The sequence below is a fragment of the Convolutriloba macropyga genome, chromosome 3, assembly GCF_964194025.1.
Source record: "Convolutriloba macropyga chromosome 3, txConMacr16.3, whole genome shotgun sequence".
NCBI lineage: Eukaryota > Metazoa > Xenacoelomorpha > Acoela > Convolutidae > Convolutriloba > Convolutriloba macropyga.
This window is the reverse complement of record NC_134470.1, coordinates 34,623,622-34,636,915: the sequence shown is the minus strand read 5'-3', so window position 1 is coordinate 34,636,915 and position 13,294 is coordinate 34,623,622. Positions and strand designations below refer to the sequence as shown.

General features: G+C 38.4%; 1 protein-coding gene across 1 annotated transcript in view; it reads right to left on the bottom strand.

The window, feature by feature from the left end:
- LOC142336160 (palmitoyltransferase ZDHHC8-like) overlaps window positions 1-13,294 on the bottom strand; it is a 46,206-nt gene that overhangs the window by 10,647 nt on the left and 22,265 nt on the right. Inside the window, exon 5 of the mRNA XM_075384766.1 lies at window positions 9,061-9,255. Coding sequence (XP_075240881.1) covers window positions 9,061-9,255 — 195 coding nt within the window. The remainder of the gene's footprint in view (window positions 1-9,060; window positions 9,256-13,294) is intronic.

Genomic DNA, 13,294 nt, shown 5'->3' with positions numbered 1-13,294 from the left:
ACACAATGAAATTGTCTCCGCAAAACAGTTTTGGTTAATTGCGTACTTAGAAACTATTAAGGTGTAAGGCTCTGAGAGAGCTGCTCAGCCACTTAATGCCCTCCGTGCCTCACCTGCTTATCCCCTTTTTGAGGACGAAAAAGTTAGAAGGGTCAGTGGAAAGATCGTCAAGCGAAAAATAGCAGGATTAATATAATTGCTACAAACTTTTGACAGCTATTGAAAAAGAGAAGACAAATTCTCAATGAGCAATCTTGACCAAAAATATGCAAAAAAGTATAATGCGTGGTATAAAATACAACTCGGGGAAGTTTCAAATAGTTGCAAATTTCGGGCAGAACTCCTCAGAGAAGCAGGAAAACAGGTTTAATTGAAACTTCCTTAGACGCTCAGTTATATCTAAGAACATTTCTTTTAGGTTGACAAACTTTGCCAGCTTAATTTGGACAATACAAAACATAACCGACTAAACGTCGGAAGAATTGCTCTCGAACGATTAGAGGGAGCTCTAATCAATTGCAGCCTGCTTCAGTCGAGCGGGGGAGCCTAAATGGGACTAAGAAGTTCAATAGTGGGCTTCAAATAACAAAATTAGAGGTTAACATATACAACTATTAAGATTTAAAAATCGTTCAAAATTTTACTAACAAAATACCTTTAACAAAAACCTAAGCGTCAAATATTCTAAAAAAATTAAAACAAAATTTTAATCTTGCTCAATTTTGGAACCGTATCAGAAAGGATTTTAAGCTGACAAACCTATCAAAGTCTAGCACAATCTCCGCTACGCAATTTTATAATTAAAAAAAATACGAGTATTGTGTTGTTTCAAATTGTTTTCTTCATTTTCGTCTTTAACTTCGTCTTAAAATTTTTGGTCGCAATAAGTTTAGTTCGAGGAAGCCTTCGTCATTTGGAGGCCAATTAAATGATTTATGTCTCCCGAGCAGTTTCGTTGAATTGCCCAATTAGTCTAGTGGGTCAAATGGGTCAGACAAAAAATCGCTCCAGCGAAAAATCGCATCAAAAAGACAGGACTATAATTGCAACTAACTAATTTATTTTGATTGTTCAAAGAGGGAGAGACAACTTCAAACTGCGATGAGAGTCTCGTGAGTAGCAATTCTAAAAAGGTGAGCGAATTAACCAAGGAGGTTCGTTTTCAGGGCCCAAAAACCGAACAACGAGAACAAGTTACTGAATTACAGGAAAAGCAAAAAAAACATTAACGATCAACTACGTTCTCGGGAACGGTATTCCAGGAAAGACTGTGTGCTTATTTTCAATGCCTCATTTGAGGCAAGGAAAAATGTAGACGACATCCGAGATAATTTTCAAAATTTTCTTGGAATCAGAATAGATTACAAACGGACAAAAGCTTGCCACCTATTACCCAATAACAATGTCAAAACAACTTGCACTGTTATCTGTAAATTCATATTCTACCAGGACAAAATTGAGGTGTACAAGAAAAACAGGAGTCTACGAAACAACAAATTTTATGAACGAGCTAATTATTTGCAAGTACGAATCGCTGCCTGAATGTGAACAGGAAATACATAACGAGGCACACAAACGAGACATGATTACGAGCACCAATAATTCTGTTGTTTCAATTTTGTACAAGATCGAAACGACAAAACTAAGTTCCTCACAGTACAAGAAGTTGAGGAGCTGGACAACAGCGAAGAAAAATCATCGCGGCAAAACAAACGCCACTGCTTCAGTAGAGAGTAGGGCGAACTTATATGAACTTAGTACACTAACTTAACATTTGCTTTGATTAATTTTATTAAACTTTCCATTATCTCCGATATAAAAGAAATTGACTTCTCACGGGAACATAATTAAATTTGGTAGGAACAGAGCACAAATTAATTAATCTAGCTGTATATTGACAAAATCATTTTTTAGGCTTCTACGATCCAACCAGTGATCTCCCCTGGTGCCTCAACCTAGTTGCGATCGCCGCAACCTGCACAGGTTGGAAGGATGGTTGAAACCTAGAAAAAAGCGATCTCCGCGGAGCTATTAAAGCAACTAGGAACACTCGAAAAAACTATCAAGTATTTGTTCTTTTCAAAAAGATTTTTGTTTCCTATTTATTCACTTGCAATTTCCTAAGAAGCTTTAATTTTTGCATGTGCTTTTTCTCATTTTTAAAAAATTAATGCACTCTGAGGATGAGATCCTGATAAAAACCATCAAGGCATAATGCTAAAAACGCAGACCAAAGAACACATGGAGGTTTTAAAAAAACAAACACTTCAGGTAAAACGGCAAAGGAGTTGATACTTTTTCAAAACATTCGGTCTTTAACAAAAACTTTTGATGAACACAAATTTTTTATTAATCAAATCGAGGTTGAGCCAGTGGCAATCTGCCTCACTGAAACTTGGTTAAAAACAGCTTCGAAAGCAGTTGTTTTGCTCTACAGAACTTCGTCGAGATAAGAGCATCAAACAGCAACAAAAAAGCGACAAGGAAGAGAATTGCATCAGTTGATACAAACAGTCTGCAAGCTATTAGTTTGGAGATTAAAACCTGCGGTAAAAAACACTTAGTGATTTGTATATACATTCAGCCCAATGCTACAAAAGCAGAAACCTTTGAAAAACTTTCTTCGTATATTGAACAAATAAGTATAACACCCAGTACTCTGCATATCGTGTGTGGGGACCTGAATGGTAACTTCATGAAGAAATCGACAGAATCGACCCTGATAATTAACCAGATGGAAAGAAATGCTTTGGCTCTTGTATACCCTCATACTCCAACGCGGAAAACAATTACGACAAAATCTTCTCAGTTTGTTAAAATAGTCATCAGTTGGGATGAAAACATTACCGACTAACGTAGGGCGAATTAGTCTCAAACAACCGGCGAGCGGTTGGCTTCGTGAGTAGCTAGGCACCATTTAGTGAGGCTAGCTTTAGCTTAATTGAGGAGGCGTAAGTGAGCGCAGCGGGGGGAGGGGGGTGCACCGGGGGCTGATGGCGTGGCAACAGTGGGAGGGGCAACAGTGGGGGCGGGGGAGTCAATCGCCCTTCCCACCAAAAGTATAATTCTCCAAAAGTATTTCTCCAAAATCTGTGAATCGCACACTTGAAGACTAGTGACCTGAAAGGCTCTGAGAGCAGTTAATCGCCACTGGGCGCAACCTGTTTATCTCGTTTTTGAGGTTGAAAAGTCAAAGGCGTCAGAGGAAAAGTTGGTCAAACAAAAAATCGCATGAAAATAAGACGACAGGAATAATATTATTGCTACAGACTTCGTTTGAGAGCAATTAAAAACAGTAGAAGAGAACGCTGTTGAAGATGTTGATAAGCTCAGAAACATTTTTTCTACAGCAGGAGCTAACTTAGCAAAAAATTTTCCTTCGCCAAAACCGACACAGAGAGCAAAACCAATTTTATGTTTTTCAGAAAAATTGATATAAAGATGTTACTGCGGCTATTGCTAAGACTGAAGATAGTACAGCATCGATTGCTATAATTTGAAATACCTCTTTATCAAATCTGTATCGGCAAGCGTTTCCCGGGTTCTGACGATGATTTTCAACAAATGTTTTGAGGAGGGAAACTTTCGGAAGTTTTTTAAAATAGCATCCATAACACCACTCCATAAAGAAGGAGACAAGAGCACACCAGAGAATAACAGCCATAACATTGTTACCCATCATTGGCAAAATATTCGAATTGCAAACTTTCGATAGACTTGAAAAATATAGCAACTAGGAACACTCTAAAAAACTATCAAGTATTTATTCTTTTCAAAAAGATTTTTGTTTCCTATTTATTCACTTGCAATTTCCTAAGAAGCTTTAATTTTTGCATGTGCTTTTTCTCATTTTTAAAAAATTAATGCGCTCTGAGGATGAGATCTTGATAAAAACCATCAAGGCATAATGCTAAAAACGCAGACCAAAGAACATATGGAGGTTTTATAAAAACAAATACTTCAGGTAAAACGGCAAAGGAGTGGATACTTTTTCAAAACATTCGCTCTTTAACAAAACTTTTTGATGAACTCAAATTTTTTATTAATCAAATCGGGGTTGAGCCAGTGGCAATCTGCCTCACTGAAATTTGGTTAAAAACAGCTTCAAAAGCAGTTGTTTTGCTCTACAGAACTTCGTCGAGATAAGAGCATCAAACAGCAACAAAAAAGCGACAAGAAGAGAATTGCATCAGTTGATACAAACAGTCTGCAAGCTATTAGTTTGGAGATTAAAACCTGCGGTAAAACATACTTAGTGATTTGTATATACATTCAGCCCAATGCTACAAAAGCAGAAACCTTTGAAAAACTTTCTTCGTATATTGAACAAATAAGTATAACACCCAGTACTCTGCATATCGTGTGTGGGGACCTAAATGGTAACTTCATGAAGAAATCGACAGAACCGACCCTGATAATTAACCAGATGGAAAGAAATGCTTTGGCTCTTGTATACCCTCATACTCAAACGCGGAAAACAATTACGACAAAATCTTCTCAGTTTGTTAAAATAGTCATCAGTTGGGATGAAAACATTACCGACTAACGTAGGGCGAATTGCTCTCAAACAACCGGCGAGCGGTTGTCTTCGTCAGTAGCTAGGCACCATTTAGTGAGGCTAGCTTTAGCTTAATTGAGGGGGCGTAAGTGAGCGCAGCGGGGGGAGGGGGGTGCACCGAGGGCTGATGGTGTGGCAACAGTGGGAGGGGCAACAGTGGGGGCGGGGGAGTCAATCGCCCTTCGCACCAAAAGTATAATTCTCCAAAAGTATTTCTCCAAAATCTGTGAATCGCACATTTGAAGACTAGTGACCTGAAAGGCTCTAAGAGCAGTTAGTGCCCGCTGGGCGCAACCTGTTTATCTCGTTTTTGAGGTTGAAAAGTCAAAGGCGGAAAAATTGGTCAAACAAAAAATTGCATGAAAATAAGACGACAGGACTAATATTATTGCTACAGACTTCGTTTGAGAGCAATTAAAAACAGTAGAAGAGAACGCTGTTGAAGATGTTGATAAGCTCAGAAACATTTTTTCTACAACAGGAGCTAACTTAGCAAAAAATTTTCCTTCGCCAAAACCGACACAGAGAGCAAAACCAATTTTCTGTTTTTCAGATAAATTGATAAAGATGTTACTGCGGCTATTGCTAAGACTAAAGAAAGTACAGCATCGATTGCTATAATTTGAACTACCTCTTTATCAAATCTGTATCGGCAAGCGTTTCACGGGTTCTGACGATGATTTTCAACAAATGTTTTGAGGAGGGAAACTTTCGGAAGTTTTTTAAAATAGCATCCATAACACCACTCCATAAAGAAGGAGACAAGAGCACACCAGAGAATAACAGCCATAACATTGTTACCCATCATTGGCAAAATATTCGAATTGCAAACTTTCGATAGACTTAAAAAATATAGCAACTAGGAACACTCTAAAAAACTATCAAGTATTTATTCTTTTCAAAAAGATTTTTGTTTCCTATTTATTCACTTGCAATTTCCTAAGAAGCTTTAATTTTTGCATGTGCTTTTTCTCATTTTTAAAAAATTAATGCGCTCTGAGGATGAGATCTTGATAAAAACCATCAAGGCATAATGCTAAAAACGCAGACCAAAGAACATATGGAGGTTTTAAAAAAACAAATACTTCAGGTAAAACGGCAAAGGAGTGGATACTTTTTCAAAACATTTGCTCTTTAACAAAACTTTTTGATGAACACAAATTTTTTATTAATCAAATCGAGGTTGAGCCAGTGGCAATCTGCCTCACTGAAACTTGGTTAAAAACAGCTTCGAAAGCAGTTGTTTTGCTCTACAGAACTTCGTCGAGATAAGAGCATCAAACAGCAACAAAAAAGCGACAAGGAAGAGAATTGCATCAGTTGATACAAACAGTCTGCAAGCTATTAGTTTGGAGATTAAAACCTGCGGTAAAACATACTTAGTGATTTGTATATACATTCAGCCTAATGCTACAAAAGCAGAAACCTTTGAAAAACTTTCTTCGTATATTGAACAAATAAGTAAAACACCCAGTACTCTGCATATCGTGTGTGGGGACCTAAATGGTAACTTCATGAAGAAATCGACAGAATCGACCCTGATAATTAACCAGATGGAAAGAAATGCTTTGGCTCTTGTATACCCTCATACTCAAACGCGGAAAACAATTACGACAAAATCTTCTCAGTTTGTTAAAATAGTCATCAGTTGGGATGAAAACATTACCGACTAACGTAGGGCGAATTGCTCTCAAACAACCGGCGAGCGGTTGTCTTCGTCAGTAGCTAGGCACCATTTAGTGAGGCTAGCTTTAGCTTAATTGTGGGGGCGTAAGTGAGCGCAGCGGGGGGAGGGGGGTGCACCCGGGGCTGATGGTGTGGCAACAGTGGGGGCGGGGGAGTCAATCGCCCTTCGCACCAAAAGTATAATTCTCCAAAAGTATTTCTCCAAAATCTGTGAATCGCACACTTGAAGACTAGTGACCTAAAAGGCTCTAAGAGCAGTTAATGCCCGCTGGGCGCAACCTGTTTATCTCGTTTTTGAGGTTGAAAAGTCAAAGGCGTCAGAGGAAAAATTGGTCAAACAAAAAATCGCATGAAAATAAGACGACAGGACTAATATTATTGCTACAGACTTCGTTTGAGAGCAATTAAAAACAGTAGAAGAGAACGCTGTTGAAGATGTTAATAAGCTCAGAAACATTTTTTCTACAACAGGAGCTAACTTAGCAAAAAAATTTTCCTTCGCCAAAACCGACACAGAGAGCAAAACCAATTTTATGTTTTTCAGAAAAATTGATAAAGATGTTACTACGGCTATTGCTAAGACTAAAGAAAGTACAGCATCGATTGCTATAGTTTGAACTACCTCTTTATCAAATCTGTATCGGCAAGCGCTTGCCGGGTTCTGACGATGATTTTCAACAAATGTTTTGAGGAGGGAAACTTTCGGAAGTTTTTTAAAATAGCATCCATAACACCACTCCATAAAGAAGGAGACAAGAGCACACCAGAGAAAAACAGAGCCATAACATTGTTACCCATCATTGGCAAAATATTCGAATTGCAAACTTTCGATAGACTTAAAAAATATATAGCAACATTCAAGATACAAAAAGTTAACCAATTCCGGTTCAGATCAAACCACAGCACTACCGCCGCAAGTGTTTCCTTGATAGAGGATATCAGAGTGTAAAAACAAAATAGAGCAAATGAAATCCAGGTTACTTCACTGGACTCGAAAATAGCATTTGATAAAGTCGACCATCGCATTCTTTTAGAGAAAAGTTCAGACTGTGGATTGAAGGGTTAAAACTTGGAGCATGATAGCTTCATTTCTGCACAGATGATTAAAATTACTGGAAAAACTTCGAAATTCAGAGAAGTGTGGTGTGTAATACCGCAGGATTCCATCCTTGGACCGCTGCTGTTCATTATTTTTACTGACGATACCGCTATAATAACCACGGGAACACGAAAAACATTAGGTAGCAAGCACCAATTGGCTTTCAACAGTTTTACAAATTGGCTAGAGCACTAAATGTCAAAAAACAAAGACAATGTCTTTTAGACAAATGAACGCCAGTGAAGAGGTCTTTTCATTATACGCGGAAAAAGTAGAAAATGTGATGAGTTTCAAGTATCTAACCATCATTCTAGATCACCGCCTCTTTTTTGTCGAATATTGCAATTATTTCCAGAAGAATCATCCAGTTCACTACTGTTTTATCGTTTGAGAAATTTCTTAAAAGTACAGGATATGATAAGAGTTTATAAGACATTTGTACAGCCAGTCATACAGTACGGAGTCCTAGCGTGTGGGTCGACCACAAAAAGCGTCCTACAGCCTTTTGATAACAAATTAAAAAAATTGCTGAGAATAGTCTTAAAGAAACAATTTGAGTCAACTAAAAAATACGCGAACAGAACATTATTTACAGCAAATAAGAGCTTCATATCTACGAACTGCTAAAGTTGCTGAAAAAAGCGATACGAAAAGAATGCAATGTCAAATAACTGCAAAAAGCAATCGAAGAAAAAGAGTTGATTGATTTTGATGGGATCAGAAAAACGAACAACATGTCAAGTCAAGAAAAATGAAAGAAAAACAAGCTAAAAATTTCCTTAGAAACTATGCTATTGTTTCTTTAGACATATAAAACTATATTTTTGGCTGATTGGGGGCATCAGCCAAAAATATAGTTTTGCTAAAAATTTCCTTAGAAACTATGCTATTGTTTCTTTAGACATATAAAACTATATTTTTGGCTGATTGGGGGCATCAAATTTTTAAGCTGAATACTGCTGTTTAATTCCAAAGAATTATGTTTCGGCTTTGTTTGAAATTTTTTAGACACAGAGTAAGTCCTTTTCTCTGCATTAAACTAATAAACTGTGTTTGTTTATCTGCCTCATAAAGGCGCCTGAAAACGATCCGTAGGGGTCATTTGTATTAAGCGTAATCCGTAAACAATTTATCATACTCTAAATTTAATTCTAAAACTTCAGGTTGGACAAATTAATTGTCGAGTGAATCGCTGTAAAAAAAACTTACAAGTGGTTCGCTTTGGTAACAGCTTGTTCCTTTGGTTACGCTTAGAGAGACTGGCCTCACTGTGGGAGGGGGTCAGGGCCTATTAAAACTTCTCTAGGCATTTACTCGAGAGAGAAATACCTGGTAAGCTGTTCAACATAGAAGCCAATTTAGACGGAGAGGAGACTGTCTGTGGTGAAGATCGACTTGATTTTTCTTGAACATGTTACTTAGACTAGGTGATCGAAACAATGCAATCCTTCCAAACGTTAGGACTCAATATAATAATGTTACAAGTCATCCGTGACCAACTTCAACATACTGTTTTCCATCTAAATACACTTTTCCTACATAGTTTATAATCACTCCAATGTACAGGCCCCGATACATTTAAATTTCAATTGGAGTTCGGGCGCCACCACAGTAAAGTTACTTGTAATGAGCAGAACTCGGCTCAACTGTAGACGACAACTCCTCTGGGTAACTGATCAAATCAAAGGTGTTATAAACTCAACGGTTATCAGCTAACCTAGGATACTGTGGTCCGCACAGCACAGAACAACAGTTACTCCAGCAGCCCATGTCAAATGGGTTGTGTCCGGCAGCAAACTTTCCAGTGACCTGCTCATTCGTAGTACGCCCAGTGATCACCAGGTAGATGTGGAAACAAGTCAAACTCACAACAAGAGGAAAGGCTACCACGAGCACTCCCAAAATTACCCAGCTGAAACAATATAGTAATGGAAATAGGATTGCATGTCTTGTCCCTTCTTAATTCACCCCCTCCCCTATAGTTTATGATTCATGCATAGTTCCCACTACGCTTCGTTTTCAAGCTACTACCATCATGGCATAAGCTCGCAGCCTTCCAACTCTACTTCCATGGCATAATATCGGAAATTGCCGAAAACAGAGTCAACCACCTGCGAATGTTTAAAATGATCGCATTTCAAAAAAAGCATTTTAATATGCATATTGTCATTTGTAGTTCTCGTACTCCTAAATTTATGACATCTTAAAGCTATTTGAGTTATTGCATGTAAAAACATAATCGACTAACGTCGGGTGAATTGCTCTCGAACACGGTTGGCTTCGGCGGGTGGGAGCAACCGTGTGTGATTATGGATGTAATGACGAGAAGGGGTGGGCGGGGTTGGATGAGAGTGAGGAGGGGTTGGTGGCGCTCGGAAGAGACTAGGGCTACGATTTAAGTAAGAGAACCAGTAATTGAATCTTCGGAATACGTCAAGCGCGTTTGTACTATAATTTCAACTTCGCTACACACAGATCCAAAACGTAAGATCAACGACCTGAATTCATTTAGTTCAAACGACCAAATGTTCAAAGTGCAGCATAAATAATATATATACGCAAGGCTGATACTAATGACTTTTTAACAACCTAAGTTTAAAGGTAATTAGGTACATCATATATAGTCTGATTCCAGTCTAATTTGCTGAGTTACTAATTCACTGGTACAAATTTTTACGATTACTGCCTCTAGTGCTTATGAAATAGTTTAATGCGAGTTTGTAAAATTAGGTGCTTGGACACTAATGTTTTGAGTTTTTGTTCTTTCTAAGGTTCTAATATCCTTCGCTTGCCTACGCATCCGAATCGTAGTCAGTTGACGTTTGTTGTCCGGAAAATGGTCGGAATTCCTGGTCGAATTTATTTGACTGTTCTAGCAAGTTCTCGTAATCCCGCTAATGCCCCGTTGACAATGTTTGACAAACCCTGCGATTCAATTGGTGCGTTAGCTTTTCGAGTTCCCTCCCGGTTCTATTGAACCCAATGTAATTCTGTATTTCGGTACGATTTTTCTTATTTTCATCATCTAGTTAGCTTTCCGCTTTCATCTATCTGCTTTCTTTTGTTGTTGGACTGATATCTCTGGTCAGCTAGTTTTGTCGGGAATGTGTCTTCCTTAAGTTCCTTCTCCTTCGGGTCGTTCTAGCTCCTTGTGGCTATTTCTTGATTGCGGCTTACTGGTTGATAGTCCATCGGGAGACTAAAATCCTATAGCTTCAGTAACTCTGCTTTATGTCCTTAAGTGTTTTTCTATTTTGCGTCGTTTAGCGAATTCCTGATCGTCCTGCTATTTTGTTCTGTAGCTGATTTTAATGCTGGAGCCATTTGCCTTGCCAGTTTTGCTTCGATTGGGTACTTCCTCACTTTTATTGGCGGACTGCCTGGTCGTTTGCTCGGGACTAAGTCTACAAGTTTGAATCGTTTTACGGATTTCTTTTTTCTGGCTAGGTCGGAGTTTCTGAATTTTTGTAGTATTTTCCATGGCTGTCTTACCAGTGTAGTACTTTCGCTGGTTGGTTTGATTACAGTTTTGGCATGAATGTGTAGAATCCTTGAAGCCGTTCCTTAGTTCGATTTCTTTTTAATGTTTTCCTGACTATTTCTAACTGCTGTAGGGGTTTTAACTGGTTTCCTTTTTCTTTCGTCGGAATAAGGCTTTTTGGGTCAGTAACAAAGATCAGTGAGTATATGAGGACCTCCTATTCACTGATCTTTTATTCGTGTGTCTTTGGTGTCTGCATCACTGCTGAATTCTTGATGGTCTCTGTCTCATTGCTCAGTTGTGATTTATCTTCCCCAGTTGAACTTAGAACAAATAATACTTTTTAAAATTATGCCCAAATAGATTTTTCGCATTCGTTTTATTAGATACATTTGATAAAGGTGAGTTCGGTTTCTAAAATCACCTTAAGGTACTCATGCCGATGGTTCCTTGGGTGGATAATCTCATGTAGTCAATAAATCCAGCGGTACAATTTTTAAGTTGAACACCGGTCGTTTTCCTAATTTTAAACATCCTTGTTTTTCTTTATATGATCTTATTGCCGCTCTAATATACCGATGGCCCCATGGTCTATAGGTGTGTATATTATTTGAATGTTGTTTAATAAACGATCTACGAATTGATTACTTATGAATGCTGAACCCTTCTTCTCGCGAATGCAACTTGGAACATTGTATTTTGCTGTGTCTTTCATGAAGTTTACCACATGTGTCCCGTCAGGGCTGTTATTTATGAGGGCTGCTGGATACGAGGAGTAACTGCGTAGTAACATAAATTCACATTAATGTGTTTCTCTTCAATTTTTTGAGCACAGGAAGAAATTTTCTCCGGAAGAAATTAACGCTTTGTTTCTTCAAGTATGTTTCGCTGTTAAGGGTTTTAGACTTTACCTATTTCTTGGCACGGTTTATACGCTTCTGCTTTTAATGATTTGCCTACCATATTCCTGGTCCTAGATGTTGGAATTGCCACTTTCTCATCAATACATAAGCTTCCGTCGACGATATGTAAATCCCCCAAACCTTCGAGCAAGAGGCAAATGCAGGCTTTTTCTGGTGCAACTGCTATGTTAAAATAGCTATTTTCGTGGAGTTGTTACTCTCTGTAGGTTTACTGGCACAGGAAACTAAGTTTACTGAACAAGAAAAACTTGTGCTTGGAATTTATTTAACAATGCTTTTTAAAATAACAATTCTTTCAGTGTTTGAAAATAAATTTGGAAAGCAACTGATAGAAATAAACGGAGTCACGCAATTTGTTCAGCTATGGATGATATAATAGGAATGTTTCTTTGGTAAGTTGTCCAATTAATCATTGTCAAGGCCGAGTTACAGTGGCCGATAACGTCCTCTGAGTTATTTGCATACGACTGCAAGTTTGTTCGGACTTGTCTTGTGCACACCTGTTTGCGTGGGTTTTCTTTTGTACCCTTAGTGCCCAATCCTTGAGAATTAGTGGGGAGTTGCTGGCTGCAGCTGGAAAGACCTGTAATTTAACTCCATCTGCTGAGATTGTAACGTTCTTACAATCGAGTATATCGCTTGATTCCAGTATGTTGCTGGTCTCATCTTCGTCTTCTGCCCCGAATTCTTGTTCCACGCTTCTTTGGACCTGTTGGCTGTTGTCGATGATTTTGTTCACTGCCTGATTTGTTGCATGAGTTGCCCTCTGCTCTGTTTTGTTGCTGGGTTGTGCACATACTCGCACATTAGTGCAACAGTGTGCATTTGTTTCCTTTGGTCCTGTAGCTATGCACATGATATTTTGTGTTCTTCAGTCCAGTGTCTTCCAAATGCCCGGTTCAGTTTATTCCTTTCCGTTGTTGGGGAATAGGTTTCTGAATGTACGGTTGTTTTCTTCAGGTCCATTTGGCATACTTCCATAGATCTATTTGTGGTTATCAGCTTTGTTTCCGAAAAAGTTTTGTGTTCTTAGTTTCATTTGCTTGGTTCATGAACGTAAGGCTAATTCCAATGCAACTTCCGTACTTAGTGCCTTCTTTAAAAGTTCTATTTGAATGTTTATCTACGATATGTTGCTAATGAAAATCTCGTTTGTTCATCTTCTTGTGTGCCTAAATGGCAACATAGTTCCCGTTCTCGTAAACAGGAATAAAAAATATTCAAACACCTTCTTTCCTGATAATAATTCGTGGAGTGGTGTGGCCATCACATCAATATGTGCGAAATTTCTGTTCAAGAGTTTTCGCCCTTCATTTCCGAGGCTATAGACACAAAAGTGATTTTATCTTCAGCTGTGGGCAAAATCAGCTTTCGTCTCAAGGGCTACCGTTACATAACATGCCTATATCTGTAAATGTATCACATTCTCCGCCATTAACTAAATGTGGTTCCGGATATCTCGATCTTTTCGTTGGCTACCTGTTCCTCCTCCAACAGCTGCCTCTTCTCTGAGTCTTGCTGGTAGGCCCCTCCTGTTAGTTTTGTCC